Source organism: Atractosteus spatula, chromosome 18 (genome assembly GCF_055471065.1).
Source record: "Atractosteus spatula isolate fAtrSpa1 chromosome 18, fAtrSpa1.hap1, whole genome shotgun sequence".
Taxonomy (NCBI): domain Eukaryota; kingdom Metazoa; phylum Chordata; class Actinopteri; order Semionotiformes; family Lepisosteidae; genus Atractosteus; species Atractosteus spatula.
Window position 1 is genome coordinate 7,089,075 of NC_142723.1, and position 16,100 is coordinate 7,105,174.

Sequence of the window (16,100 nt, forward strand, 5' to 3'; positions counted from 1 at the left end):
AAGATTTCCTTTCCCATTTTTTGGGGGATTTTTAAGACCGCTCACGACAAGATCAAAACATTTTAAAAAATGCAAATAACTTAATTTTAATGCCCTTCTGCAAATTAAGATCATAACAAGGTGTGTATTAGTAATAGAAATAGAAAGTAAATGTACAATTGACAAACACCTCATAACCCAGAAAAAGTAATTTCATTTATACTGTATAATTACTTAAACATCGCTGCTTACTTCTAAAGTGCAAAAGGCACTTAATATATAATTACAAAATTCAACATTCATGAAATAGTGAATGATTTACCTTTTGTAAACTAAATGGGTATTGTACTGCATAGTCCAGATTTCTCATCTTTGCAATGAAAATAAAGATGATGGCTTCCTGGAATTTACAAAGCAAAACTAGTGGCTTCGATAGAAAGGCCACCCATGAAATATTTAATGAGTGCAATCCCCATTCCTGTTCCTCCGAAAATAAAACCGAGATGTAAATGATGTGCATTTTTAATGGTATATAATTTGAAACAGCTCTATCACATTCAATTTTCTTAAACAGTCTTCTTAAAGCAAGCAAAAGGAATTGCTTGCTATTGTGAGAACTTAAAATATGACAAATTGCTAATAATGCAAACCGTACAGTTCTGTACATCCATCAGAAACTATTGTGCTGTACAAAAGAGGTTTCCTGCAATTCACAATATGGACAATTTTTTGCAACTTTAAAAAAAAATGTAGCTTCCTAATATTTAAAAAAAAGGCTAAAGAAGCTTTGAAACCTTTTAAGAAAACGAAAGTTTCAAGAGGTCGTAAATGATTACAGTGCTTTGATAGAAACACTGTACAGGCCTTGAATGAACAGTTGAATAAATAATGAATGGTAGTCAAGTCCAGTTGTCTTTTCTGAACCATGTAGATTAGTAGTCTTCAGTTATGGGCTAGTCCATGTAGATTTTTTAGCTTGCTTTAAACACTGCATTTCCAGAGCTGGGAGATGTGAAACTGGTCCAAATCTGTCCATAAAATAGCTCCATAAGTTGAGTTAAAGCCTATAGCTACACCAGTTCTTCATGACTGGAATTGAAGTCCACTAGTGCAGATCTTCAGACAATACGTAACCTGTGGCCAAGGCCATGTTCAAGCAGCACCCTTCAACCTCCTCATCAGCGTCTGAAACCGGCTCGATACAGCCAGATGAGGAAGATCCTAGAAAAAGATACCAACATGTTTAAACGGGATATTGCAAATTGCCAAACTTACTACTTTTCAACATTCACAGGTTAAGCTAGCAATTATTTAACCTTTACACTGCATTTTCCACTAAACTAGTTTTTCCAAGGCATCTTCTCTGGGGGGAGGCAAAGATTTTGATAAATAGCGCATCAAAATCCAGTGTGAGGTAGCATGGATTAGCGTTTTAATTTCAAAATGTGGGAGACTTCCCCAAATACTAGAGTGGAAATCAACAGATTCATTCCTATCCACCCCAGCTTGTACGAGTCAATGATTATTCATCTGCAGTCTTCGAAGAGCTCTGATCTTACCTATGATTACGCACTCTACTACTGACTAATCTCCAGGTATTACCTCCTCCTATACCCCCAGGAAAACAGGAACCCTTGAGACATATATGCAGTTCTCCTGGAGGCAACCAAAGCACTTCCAGTGTTCAAAATAGTACTGTCAATGTGTTGGATTTAACTTCAAAGAATACTTTGAGGTGTTAATGTTACCCTTGTACTCAATGATATCAAATATGATGCAATGTATATTTGTTTCCATTTCACCAGAGGCCTGAATAAATCTAGGCAGGGGCACAGTCTTTATCCAAAATGTAGTGAAAAATGCCATCATAGCTAATCCATCTGCAAACTGTTTCAAAATACAGGAAACCTCGCCATGTGTACTCAACTAATGTACCACAACAAGATCAACTTAAAAGGAAAAATTAGATTCCTTACAGATCTTTGAAGCTTTGAGCCAAGGTAGAACTGCCAGCGAAACCGCCGCCTGGAACATTTAAAAAAAAAAGCACATAGAGAATGTCAAAAAATTAAACATGAACTGTATGAAAAGACTGATAAATTCAAGTCTAAAATTGCACTTGCAGAATTATTCCGATAAGCATATGACATATGGGCTGGAGAGTGGAGATTGAAAAACAACTGGAAAAACTATGCACGCTCGCATTACCAAAAAGAAAACTGGCGATTTTAGAGGATATGGCTTTTTTTAGAAGCCATTTTTGTCAAAATAATTTGCTACACGAGCGACAGGGAAAAAAAAGATCTTACTCATTCCACTGATACAAGAAACTGTCGACAAGTCGATGGCTCACTCGCACCACAGAGGAGCAGCTGCACGACAGGCAGAAGAAGATGAAATCGCCGATGAACTCGTAGTCTGGGTCACTGCACTTTCTGGGGAAAAAAGGGAAAGTGGAGTCTCAATTGTACGGGGCCAGCGGAAAAGAGTTTCTCCATTATCCCAAGAGGGTTGTGGGAAAACAGGACCTAAACAGGAGACACAGGGGACAGCCAAGCCACACTGGATGGGACACCAGTCCACTTTTAGGACACATTCATATGAAGTACTGTATGTGGCTGGCACCTAAACAGTGGGAGGAAACAGGATGCCAGCAGTGCATGCAGAATTCCCCGGATGGCACTACTAATTCAGGCGATTTAATGTACCAGTAACAAAGGAAAAAACATCAGAAAAACAATTCGCTTGCACACCCCCTAAAGGACTGAAGTAACTCGCAATTTAAAAATAGACATTCTATTATGCCTCTCATAATGGCAGCAATACCTGAAAAGCAGCAGATTATCCTTGTAAAGATCCTCAAGGAGGCCATCAACAAATACAACCAGGGCATCGGGGCTTACACTGAGACTTCGGAAGAGGAATTTCAGCGCCCAGATATTTTGCTGAAATCAATGTAAAGAAAAAAAATCAGTCCACTTCATATGATTGTTTACTACCAATCATGTATATCTCTTGAACTAGAAATAGTAACAGAAATGAGAATGCTTTACTGGCACAATCTGCAAGATTTTTGCTTAACACTTGACACAAACAAGAAAATTACGGCTGGGGTATCTAAATCCACATTGAACAAACTCCAGTATTTCTAAAATTCGGCAGCTAGAATCCTGACCAGGTCTAGTGCAAGTGAACACATTACTCCTGTCCTGGAGTCCTTGCACTGGCTTCCTGTCAAGTGCCGTGTCGACTTCAAAATCCTCGTGCTCATCTATAAGGCTCTGCATGGCTTGGCACCTCAGTACCTGTCTGATCCATTATCGCCCTACTCCCCACCTCACAACCTTTGCTCCTCTAATTCTGGTCTCCTAACTGTCCCCCAAGCCCATCTACATTCTATGGGTAACAGGGCCTTCTCCCGTTATGCCCCCAAGCTCTGGGACTCTCTCCCCAAGGAATCAGAGAGTCACCTTCTCTAAACTTCTTCAAATCCAGACTCAAAACCTTCTTTAGAAGAGCCTTTACTTAACTGGTTCTTTATTCCTCTGCTCCTACTGTACTTAGTACCACCATCTACTGTTTCCTCTGTGTATTCTCATCGTGTTTATCTTGTGTGTTTTTTATTGTTCTTGTTGCGGTTGTCATTCTATAAAGCACTTTGAAAAGCCACCTTTAAAGGTGCTATATAAAATAAAGTTTATTATTATAACTTCATTTCAAGTTGAAGTGAAATACAGAGATATCTATACCTTAAAAGCCATCACAATAACGAGGACAGAAATCCTCTGGGGAACAGTCAGTCTATAGGCCAGGGATTGAGTAACCAGCATCAGGAGAGCCTGGTCTGGGAATTGCTATAGGGTGAAAAATAAAATTAAAATTAATGCTTCCATAACTACACCAAAAAATGTAACTTATTTACTATTCTGAATAATCTGTGAAAAGGCCATTATGTGCAAGCTATATTTTTAAAATTTCACAAATGTAGTTGATGAAGCATCAGAAAAAAAGGGTTTTCCTGCAACTTGGAATGCAGAAGGAAAGAAATTGGGTGCAATGACTTCAAACATGCTTTACAAAAGCACGGAAAATAAATCTTGTGCAGCCAAGTACTAATGAGTGCCTGAAACAAAAACACTGCTTTGATTAAAGATGAGTCACCTTGTAAAAATGTCTTGGAATGCTGATGCTTTGATTTGCTTTAAGATCCTCAATTAGACCACTGGCAATTTCTCTTGTTTTCTGTGAAAAGAAAGAGCAGGTAAAACTAGAATTAATTGGACATCATGTGCTAGAAAAATAAGATGCAGAATTACTCAGCTCTTAATAACACGTCTTCGTATGCCCACATTCCACAAGCAATCTTACAGCCAAAACCTGAACATACTCTAAATAAATAGACATTTATTTCTTCCCCTTTATTTCAAAGGGGACCTGCAATGTTATTTTCTATTTCGGGGTTAGAATCAGCATTGATAAGTGCATTTCCTATCACAATAAAAATAAAATTTACACAGTAACTTGTAAAACCTCCAATTTACATCACAATATTGACTAAATTTCCATGTATGCGCAGTGCCATGTTCCGCGATTCAGAATGAGGCAACAAAACTTCCAGCGATGTGTGGCAGCCCTATTACATTGTAAACAAACAGGCTTGTGAATACATCTCTTTTAATCCAATAGAAACATTGCTCTCGATTTCCAATTAACAGAATTTGTTAACTCTGCATGCAGATCACGTTGGAAACCTTCTGCAGTGAAGTCTGCCGCACAGTCTTTACATCACACTACATTAGTCTTTACAGTGACTAGCGCGATGTGACTAGTGAGCGGGAAGGGCGCATCACGTCACAATTCGTGGGAACTCTCGCTCTCACCCGTGGCGAGACCGGGGGTTTGTGACAACTTGGTGACTTCTGGTTCTTTCACAAAGTTCACGATTTTGTGGTCAATTTGAAAGTGCGTAACTTTTTTTTCTATACCGCCAATGAATTTATTTTGTGTCCGAAATTTTAATAACCAGTCTGAGAAATCGGAACCACAGTTCACCTTTGAATTAATGACCTAATCAGTTTTAGTGCAGGCTTCATTAAGATAGGAAAGGAGTGTGCTCTTAAGGTAGCTATTCCTTAAGGTAATCACCAGACATTGCAAATGGGGAGAAAAATCAAGTTATTATACATTATTAATAAAATCATATTGAAGGAAAATATTTAAGCACCATATGACAAAGGGTCACAATATTTTAGGAGATGAGAAATGAGAACTCAACTAATTATAGGAGTTATATTATGTTAAGTTCACGGACAGTCAACTGAAGATCTCTACCTGCTGAAATCCTTCATCGGGTTCTTGCAATGTAACACAGGTGAAAAGGCCACCTTCTGCCAACTCCTCAGAGCTGCACGCTGCCTGGATGAGATCCGCCCAGCTCGCAGGCTAATAAAAATGCACCAATGCTTCACATTATTTTTACCACATACAAAAGCAAAACGGGAAGAAGCCTTTTCTGGTACAGACACAAGCAACTTGTTGAAATACTTTCGGCAATTGTTGCTGAAAAAGCAGCACCTCAACATTAGGATGTGGCTTTTGGAGCCTTTTGTCTAGAATAATACATTTTTATATGCATAGCATGAATGTGGGTGAGAAACATTAACAGTTCTTACATGACTGAACACTGCCGAGTTGTAGTTCATTATTCGAATGCCAGTCTTGATAAGATCACACTTCTTCAGAGGTTTGGCACCTAAAGCAAAAAAGAAAAATTGAACAGTATAAAAAAAAAATCATACTGCACATACGGAGTTAAACAAACCGAAGGGTTTATTAACTCCGTTCTTTTCCTCAAAGGATGCAAATTGCCTCGAGTAACCTTTGACTAATTCCCACTTTGCCGAGGCAAACGGCTCCAGCACTTGTCCGCTGCGCAGGATTTTCAGGTACACGCCGAACTGCATGGGAGTCAGCCGACAGGCAATGCAGCAAAACGCAGCCGAGTTGAAGAAAAAACTGTCGCTTGCCAACATGAACTCCCCAGCCTTGCACAAGAAGAGTGGCAAGTAATCCCTCATGCTTTGTAAACTACGAAAAAAAACAAACAAAAAATCCTTTTAAAAAATCAAAAAAGGGGGCCCAAGCTACTAACTAGACCACTGTACATATACTACTGGACCAGAGTTTTATTTAAAAGTTAAGATAAGTCTGACAATGTCTCGTGGAGAAGCTGTGACCAGCTGCTTCATTGACGCTTCAGTCCAAACTATGTCAACACTAGACTGAACTAAACTGTTCTCCTCCCTGAGCCTAGGCAAGCGGTACCACACTATCAAAGCACAGACCACTTGACTAAAGAACAGCGTTTACCGTACCACAGTACACATACTCAACAGCTGCAATGCCTCAGATGCAATACACATCTACACTATGCACTTTTTGTATGGTCTACCATGTTTTTTCCCCCCCACTACTAAATATTTATTGTCCCTGGTTGTTGTTATTATGCTTGCGATGCATCTACATTGTATGATGTTGTCTGTTGTACTGTGCATGTCCTCAGAGATCAGTGTGAATAAGGATTCCAATGATCTCCAGTAGAAATAGTAGAGGAGTTTTATTGACATGGGTACATTTGCAGGTACTAGATTTAGTACCAAACTAGAACTCACCCACCAGAAATCTGGCCCCCGAGTACAATAATTCAGCAGGTTTTGCAGGTCTCCTTATAGCATGACCAGCACAACATATCTAGAAGAGGGTTAAATTAGTGCATCTCAGGCTTAAGCTTAGTTTAAATAAAACCTGCTGCACTATGACCCTTAAAAGATCAGACCTGGAGAACCCTGCAAAACATGTGCAGCTTTTTCCAGGTCGTGCCAGTGGCTTGGAATAAAAGGAAGATTTATACCAGTGGTGCACAACTTCAGTCCTGGAGGACTGCCGGAATTGCAGATATGGGATGAAAATCTGCACTTATTTAATGACATAAATTGACTGAGGACTAGATTTACATTTAATATACATTAGACCAAGCACCACCAGCCCTCGTCTGGAGAGTTTTTGTAGGGCTATCCAGGTCTAAAGACACCTGTTGCAGTTATGAATAAGTCCATGCATATTGCATTCGGTAGACCCTTTCTAAAGAAAGCAGAGATCGTTTAGTACAACTCACCTCTCAGACACCAAAAGTTTCATAACTGAACAGATTACTTCCTTGATTCATCAGTCTTACCCATTTCTCAACTGGGGCTCCCTGGGACAAGGGTCAGAGACCCCTGATCAGAATGCTAAAGTGGTCCAGCACCCCTCCCCACAGTCCAAAGATACACAATCAGGTTAACTGCCTTCTGGGAAAAGTGCCCTGGTGTGAGTGTGTGTTTGCACCTGTGTGCCCTGGCATGGACTGGCATTCCATCCTGTCTTGTGCCCAATGCAAGCTCAGACAGGCTACAGATCCCTCACAACCCTACATTTGATGAACTGTTTGGAAAAGGGAAGAATGCTAGCTTGTCCTTGGTCTCATTGTGTGTCAGCAGGTTTCATTAATGGCATGATCAGACAAATTCTACCAGCCTTAAAAGATTTGAAAGTCGGTTAAGCAGAATCCATTGATGGCAATGCGAAAGAAATGTCATCCTAAGAATTTAAAACCGGAAAGTCTACACTTGTACTTACCAAGCCTTCTCAGTGCTTTTCACAACCTTGAGGTATCGAGCCAGCTCCCTGTACCTGAGAAGAAAAAATGAAAATTTTCACAGTAGCTTCCTACACAGCAGAGCTTGCAAGAAACATCGCATGGAAAGCACTAGGTTTTAAGTGTCTTGCTGTTCTCGTCTCGGCTAAGAACTGAACTTTTTTGTAATGAAAAGAAGAATGTGCCAACCATGTTTTAAAGAACTGGCAGTGCCTTACTTCTGCTGCTCCTTGAGTTTCGCCACCCGGGTCTTCACCACCTGTATGGGCTCAAACAGGGTCTCTTTCCTTCCCTTCACAACTCGCTCCCCAGAGATGTTCTGTCCTCTCAGGACAGCTGACAGTAAAGCATCGTCCCAGGGGATGACGTTGACGCTGGAACACAAATCCGGGCAAATCTTTCAAGGCTGGTAGACTTTCTCTGATCACACCGTTAACAAAACGTGCGAGAACATGATCAGACCACCGAGAAGTGTTCATTCATCCATTTCCTATTAGCACGTCATCCAATTCAGGATTGCAGGGGAGCCAGAGCCTATCCTGGCAATGGGCACAAGGAGGGGTATACCCTGGATGGGATGCCAGTCCTTCAGAGGGCACACACAGACACACACACAAAAACACCAGTGAGAATCTTCCCAGGATCTGCGCCTGTGACTGGAAGGTTGCCGGTTCAAATCCCGCGGCCGGCAGAGGAATCCTACTCCGTTGGGCCCCTGAGCAAGGCCCTTAACCCTAACTGCTCCAGGGGCGCCGTACAATGGCAGACCCTGCGCTCTGACCCCAGGCTTCTCTCCCTGTCTGTGTGTCTGTGTCTCCATGGAGAAAAGCTGGGGTATGCGAAAAAAGACGAATTCCTAATGCAAGAAATTGTATAGGGCTAATAAAGAAACATTAAAAACATTAAATTAAACCAACTAACCTGCCAGTATATCTTTAGACTGTGGGAGGAAACCAGAGCACCCAGAGGAAATCCATGCAAACACAGGAGAACATACAAACTCCACACAGACAGCACCAAACGTCTGGAAATGAACACTGGACCCTGGTGCTGTGAGGCAGCAATGCTGACCACTGTGACACCAGACAAGCTTTACAAAGCCGTTTAAAACATTTCAAAGTGATCACAATATTATAGCATTGATCTTTGACTAAGGTAAAGCTTACCTATTATAAAACGATGTGCAATTAGCTGGCAGAACAAGTGACTGAACGAAAGTTTTTAGCTTCTTTGAGAACGAGGGGCTGAAGTCAGAGGTAACCAGTAAAGTCTGAAGTATATTGGTAATCCTGCAACAAACAAAAGTTTTACCACAGCAAAATAAAAGAAAAATCAGATTTTACTTATCCGTAAGTGTTAAAATGAATTTCCAAGTGAGAAATTCCACGGTAAAACAGCCAGTCAGCGTGCTCTGCATCTAGAACCTGGGCGATTTTCCAGAGTGTTATTCCACCACATACAAACCGACACCTTTCAACTGCAGATACAGTACATGATCAGCATGGACTGTCAGAAAGCAGTCTGCTCAGATGGTTGTGTTTAGTACTTGGTGATAAATATCCGTAAAAACCAACTTTGAAATGCATAAGTTTTCACTCAAAGGATTCATTATGAGACAATTGCCCTACAATATAAAAAGCTTCCCTTTGCAGTGTGATTCAGGGTTGATGACCACAACCAAACTTAAGGTTAGCATACGTTCTAATAAGGCACATGTAGAGGTTAAAGCCACACTGAAAAGCAGAAAGATCACTATTTTTTGTTCTACTTTTCAGTGTGGAATTAAACTCTCCTTGTTCATTGCAGCCTGTGTACCGATATTAATAGATTTAGATGCGACTGGGGAGCTATAACTTCTACCACTTCTTAGACTAGTTATATTTAATAGAACTTCAACTGTACAATAAACAGGGCTTACCTCAACAGCAATAAAGGAATGGCTTCTGAAGCACGTGCTCTATAATCTGTATTGCTTGATAAACAAAGGCTGTACAAAAAAAATAAGTCATTTAAATGAATATTCTTAGGAATATGCATAAACTATTAGTTATATTACTTGTGGTATTTTCTGTGGGAAATGATCACATTGACTTGAAAAACAATATACACAAATATTCAATACCACAAGGTAGGGAAACGAACCAGAAAATGTGGAATATCACATCATGCTACAGTATGTTAGAAAACAGATCAAGACAGCGTTACTGCAAAAGCAAGAAGTACCTTCAGAAGTTTACCATTTACCTTCACAGGCCTTGCACATTGTGGTCAAAAATGAATTCATGATGTACAACATACCTAGATGGCTGCTTGTGTGCTACAATATATTTGGCTGCTCCCAGCAACATTACTGCGGACTTTCTTGCTTTTTCTCTCTCTGCTTTATCCAAGAACAGGAATACAATCTTGTACACTTCGGAATAGCTGAGGAGATATTTAAATAAATCGGGGGGGGGGGAGGGAAGGACAATGATCAAACTTTCCAGGATCAGTGGAAGAACGTATGCAGATTTCAACAAAGCTCCACAAGTTCTCCAGTTTGTGGAAGTTTTGTTGGGGAAAAAAAAAAAACTTTAATCAGTTCTAAAATTTAAGCAAAACAAAAAGGAAGCAGTTCATAATGTTGGAGCTTCAGTGGAAAGCAAGGAGCAACTCATTTACAAGTATTCCAGTCATGCCCAAAAATACATTTAACCCTTAATGGACCGGTGTTGTGCAGGAATTGATATAATGGAAAAGAAACCTTTTTCCGAGACTACAGACGGAGAGGTTTAGCAAATACTGGCACACCTGCATTGAATTTAGGACCCTTCCGAGACCTGATTTTATCCTGTGAAAGAAGATGAACCAATCTTTGTGTGGACCCTAAGGTGTTTGTTGTGTCTTTACTGAACATTTGCATATGTAACCTCCCTTCTATGCCGACATAATGTAAATAATTACATAAAAGATGAAAGCAGAAAATTATTTTGTATAAAGCAACATCTGTTAACCCTTTCATCGTTAAATAAAAAGAACAAGTGTGGAGAGAGGCAAAAGAATCCGGGAATGGCCAGGGAGATGTCTGTGGGTACAATTTACCTTTCTCATCGTGACACCTGCCCTGGGCTCTCAAGCTCAGTCCCTGGAGGGTCCTGCATCTACTGGTTTTTGTGCCAACCCAAGTAGCGAATTGAACAGTTAACCAAATTTTCTAAATCAGATTACAGTTGATTACCCAAGACAATCACTTCATTCAAGACGGAGCTACCTATAAATCCCCTCAGAGTGCAGTAATTATTAAAGAATCAGACCAACTGAGAAGGTGGATGGAGCAAAACTCAGAAGACACCAGGCCTTCCAATATCCAGCTCTCCACAACGCAACAGCCCAAACTGCACATATTGCTATGTATACCCAATGTTATTATATGGCTATGAAAGACTGAAACTGAGGGGGGGAAAAAAAAGCTTTCACATTTGTAAAAAAAATTCTATAAACCAGAGATCTTTAACTCTGGTCCTGGAGAGCCCCAATTCATCAGGTTTTGCAGGTCACTATTAAATCAACTCCTCCAACTTGCACTTTCCAGTCTTCAAGAAAGAGAGTTCTCTTAACTGGACAGATTAGTCGATTCAACACTTCACAGGCGTCGCCAGTCTTTTGAAGCCGGAGGCCTGGAAGGCCGTCTGGACTGGGGCTCTCCAGGTCCGGAGCTGCAGACTTACTCGTAAGCGAGCACGGTTGCGTGATTCGAAGAGCACCGCTGGCATTTCTTCGCCATGGCCGCATGGCAGTAGCACGAACAAGCGTAGAGACTTTCCAGAGAAATCAACCGTCCCTGTAAGAACTTGCTGTACTCGGATGATAAATCGGCTTCAAACTGCATCAGGTGAAATTCTGAAAAGAAAATGAAAAAGCATGCGACGGGTTAACTTTTTTTTTCAAGCCAAACTCCTCCCCCCTCAGATTTCAGGTTCGTTATAGACCACCTGAAAACTGAGGAAAGGCGTTATATTAGCCCTGTTAATCCACTAATTGGATCAACAAGGTAGTTCAGAGTTTGAGTGTAATGAAGAATTAAAACCAACTCTCCTCCAAGGTGGATGTTCGGAAACTGTGACTTACATATACCATTTTCTCACTGTGCCACAAGGGCTGTCTAATCCTTGTCCTGGAGAGCCTTTATCTGTAGGCTCCAGTACAACTTAATGAGTTAAACCATTATTGGCTTAACTGGACCAATGTGACTTCTCCCAGCTTTCCAGAAGATGCTGAGATAAAGAAACTTAGAAAAAAAACAGAGACAGGCCAGTTCTCCATGAACGGAACTGGACAGTCCCGATCTGAACACGTCAGCACCATCTCAGGCACATCAAGCTGCGACATACAAATGGGTTTATCGGCCTGGTATATGGCACCAAAGCTGAAGGGGTTAATATCATTAGAAATGGTACGATGAGGAGACACACCAGCTTGTCTCAAGTCAGCATCCACTTCCAGCAGGTCAAAATGAAACATCTCAAGGTATCCCAGCGCTTTCTTGTCTCTCCATGCCTTCCAGAAGGTGCTCCATTTGTGGGAATTGCAATGACAATTTCCAGGGGAAATCCAGACATGGCACTGCAAAAAAAATAGATACGTAGTTTGCAAAATGAGGTACAGTGTGGATACAGAAAAATTAAACATTATAAAGAATTAGTATAAGACTAAAGCTGCGATGAAGACACTTCACCTTCTTCATTGATATTCCAAAAGGCTTACAGTAATACATTTTCCCCTTGGAATTGAGGGGTGAAGAATGTGGTTTATTTTCTATGTGCGTGGCACAGTAATTTCTAAAGAAACACCAGGAACTATTATAGGTAGGAAGTTTGGGGAAAACAAATGTGGAGAACATAAGATCACTTTATTGGCCATATACAATTTCTTGTATCAGGAATTTGTCTTTTTGCATACCCCAGCTTGCTCTCCATGAGACACACAGGCAGGGAGAGAAGCTGGGGGTCAGAGCGCAGGGTCAGCCATTTATACGGCACCCCTGGAGCAGGTGGGGTTAAGGGCCTTGCTCAGAGGCCCGATGGAGTAGGATTCCTGTGCCGGCCGCGGGATACGAACTGGCAACCTTCCAGCCACAGGCGCAGATCCTTAGCATTGTTTACCATGCATCTTAATTTAAAGTAGTCTCACTCAGACCCCTCCCTCTGTTCTAATAATTAGCATCATCTAGCATAATCCAGGGGGGCGGAGTGGTGGCACTGTGGCTAAGGATCTGCGCTTGTGGCTGGGAGGTTGCCGGTTCAAATCCCGCGGCTGCAGAGGAATCCTACTCCGTTGGGCCCCTGAGCAAGGCTCTTAACCCCAACTGCTCCAGGGGCGCCGTATAAATGGCTGACCCTGCGCTCTGACCCCAAGCTTCTCTCCCCCCCCATCTGCGTGTCTCATGGAGAGCAAGCTGGGGTATGTGAAAAGAAACTCCTACTGCAAGAAATTGTACATGGCTAATAAAGTGATCTTATCTCTAGGCATCTTCAGCACAGTGTTTCTACAGAAAAGATAACAGACATCTGTTGCAGTTTACAAAATTGTTTTTTTTAAGATAAATTTTTAGGCGCAAGTCATTTTCTTGATTTTCATGAGAGGCATAGTAGCAAAATGTTGGACGGCAACCCATATAAGTCTATCCACGTACTAGTTCCCCACGGGGATTATTTTAGATTTCCTGTGTTGCAGGGGTGTTACCTTTTGATAGCCTAAAGGTTACGGCCTCCCCTTGACATGCCTAGTTTTATAGACAGCCTGAACGTACGCAACATCTGGGATGTCTAATCCGTTTCTGAGCCATTACTGGAGATGGCCATTCCTTCAGACTCCTTAAAAAGAATCTGGTTGCATTTATACCATCTATTAAGACATCAGCTGACTTTTACAGCTTTATTAAGACATTTTAAAGCAGCAGTTGAGCTTAATCCACCATCGGAAGCAAACTACACATATAGTCACAATAAACCTATCCTTACCTCTGATGCTAACTTATCACAGATGTAGCAATAACACTGTTCACAGAACTTATGATTGTCTTCAACAGGGGCATTCATCTCAGCTTCAGTTTTGCTACAAAAACAAAATACATTTCTCACATCTTAATGGTGTGGTGCCCATTTTCAAATACTCACAATTAGGTGGCCACAGGGACTTAATAAATTGATCTATTATTGACAGAATAGATGTGCGCAACAGCAAACCCACACACAAATAAATTACTAGTAATGTACTTAATGACCATAGGTGAATCTAAAGGCAGTGGCCTCTCTGAGGCTGCTATAATGGACTGGTAACGGGTTTCAATACAAGATTCCTTAAACCTGAAAGCTCACTGTACATACCTGAAAAGATAGGTCGTGCAGTCATACCGCGCGTGGGGCAAGACCACAGCCCTTTGAGAAAATGTAATTAACAATTCGTCGTCAATAACTTCGTTGGATTTTTCCTGTTCCAAAAACGAAGAATCTTGCAGAAAATGACAATGGGGAAAAAAAAATGTCAGAGCTGGATGAACACACTGTACCCCAGAATTCATGTCAACATGTTTGGAATAGAAGAAAACTTTTTTAAAAAAGCTTCTCAAGATCACTGTTGCACAAACATAATATTTAGATGTAAATAGTGGCTTTGTAATTTTTTTCCAAATACAGTGTTATACCGCATATGGATTACCAATAATATACGCTCTCTGTTCGAACCTTACATTCCTTTGCCATATTAACAGAGTAACTATGGATACAAAAATAAAAAGCATATACAAAATCATTGATTATTTTAAAAACAGAAGGGTGCACATTTAACATTGCTTTTAAACACACTGCTGTTATTAGAAACATTTTGGCAAACATGAATTATAGAGGGCCCAAGCCCTACATCATTCCAATAATCTTTATTTTATATAATTTTCTTTAAAAGTAAATTCTCCAAGCACTTTTCAGTAAAAAAAAAACTTAACAAGGAGAAAAAGTAACAAATGTAGCACAATTAAAACATGGGTTTAAAATGTAGGCCAAGCTATGTAGAGCATGCGTATTTTTTTTAGTCGACACAAAAGCGGAGAGGAAGCCAGTGCAAGGACTCCAGGGCAGGAGTAATGTCATCCCTTGCACAAGACCTGGTCAGGATTCTGGCTGCAAAATTCTGGACAAACTGAGATTTGCAAGGATTTAGACACCCCAGCAAGCTGACAGCTGCAGTAATCAATTCCAGAAAAGACTAATGTGTTGACCAGCTTTTCGGCTACAGTCAGAGAACAAAGGACATAGTCTTCCGTCCGTTTCCGAAAAGGAATAATTATGTGTTTACAATATTTTCCACATGTGGAGGCTGAAGAGTGTGAGACAGGGAATTATAAACCAAAGAGAGCAGCTAGGTGATCAGAATGGATTAGTTCAAGATCAGCCAGAACCAAAAGGGTCATTTGCAATTACTAAATCCAAGGTGTGACCTCTGTTGCAAGTTAACACTTTAAGATTAAGCAAATTTAAGGCCATTTGCCCAGGTTTTTACCTCTTTTATCAGCGCAGTCTTCCAAAATCATCAAGGAAGAGTCCTCAAAGATTTCTGGAGTGTCATTTTCATCGTCACTAATAACAATGACGTCTTCTGCCTCCATGGGTTTGCTGTTTTGGTTTGGGTGCAGATTCACAGAATTGAGATAAATTACATAGAAAGCATTCATTGATTTGAGAAGCTTCAGCACAAGGCTATTTTATGTTTCCGTTTTATGCTCAGATCAATAATATCCCCCCCAGAACACACGTACACCTCAGCTGCCCTTTAACAGTCACAATTAAACAGCTCAGGTCTATGCTTACTATACACACGACCCCTTTCTTCACTAAATTATTCGCCATTTCCTTGCTTGTTTCCACAGACTTTTTACTCGGGGCTTTAATTTTAAATCCAAGTCAATTTTAAGTAATTGCAGGATTCGATGACGGACACGCTCCTACCACAACAAAGAGATCGAGTGTGCATAAAACTTTTAAGTCCAGTCCACAATAGGTTTTTGATCGGGTAGTCTCATCGTGACAACCAAGTTATTCATCCTAAATTTTAAATGCCTATCCTATTTTAGGCTATCGTGATGATTCTCGTCAGTGCTGAAAGTTAACTCGAGAAACAGCGCACCAATATCAATTCTGCTAGAAGACGTCAACACAGCCTCTGTAGATCATGGTTTTAAACACATTTGAAGTTAATTCACCGGCTGAAATTTCTGCAAACCTGTTTGACGATTTATCTCCAAGCTTTCCAAACTTATGTCCCTCTCCACTGCACTCCAGCCTGTCTTCAATTTTAGCGCGCTATGGCGGTCACACACTAATTTGTAGGCGGAAGTTGGAGTCACTAACTTCCTCAGGTGCTTGTCGGGGCTCTGAGTAGTAATTAAAGCCGC

At 40.8% G+C, this 16,100-nt stretch overlaps 1 protein-coding gene across 5 annotated transcripts; it reads right to left on the minus strand.

Annotated features, from left to right (window-relative positions):
- Positions 1–487: 487 nt before the first annotated feature.
- On the minus strand, positions 488–16,037 carry LOC148818506 (uncharacterized). 5 transcript variants are annotated; one of them, XM_088936603.1, is made up of 20 exons: positions 15,909–16,037; positions 15,209–15,321; positions 14,041–14,164; positions 13,675–13,768; positions 12,127–12,277; positions 11,383–11,554; positions 9,974–10,099; positions 9,594–9,662; positions 8,842–8,964; positions 7,894–8,049; positions 7,657–7,710; positions 5,858–6,066; positions 5,652–5,731; positions 5,311–5,421; positions 4,141–4,221; positions 3,729–3,833; positions 2,806–2,924; positions 2,289–2,414; positions 1,956–2,004; positions 488–1,200 (listed from the first exon to the last, which is right to left on the minus strand). In XM_088936603.1, the coding sequence occupies exons 2-20, from the start codon at positions 15,312–15,314 to the stop codon at positions 1,132–1,134; spliced, it is 2,124 nt and encodes a 707-aa protein (XP_088792729.1). In that variant the 5' UTR covers positions 15,315–15,321; positions 15,909–16,037; the 3' UTR covers positions 488–1,131. The 5 variants fall into 5 exon arrangements, with proteins under 5 accessions (XP_088792729.1, XP_088792728.1, XP_088792731.1 ...); XM_088936602.1 differs by having other exon boundaries at positions 15,929–16,026; XM_088936605.1 differs by lacking the exon at positions 5,311–5,421 and having other exon boundaries at positions 15,929–16,026.
- Between the last annotated feature and the right edge of the window lie 63 nt (positions 16,038–16,100).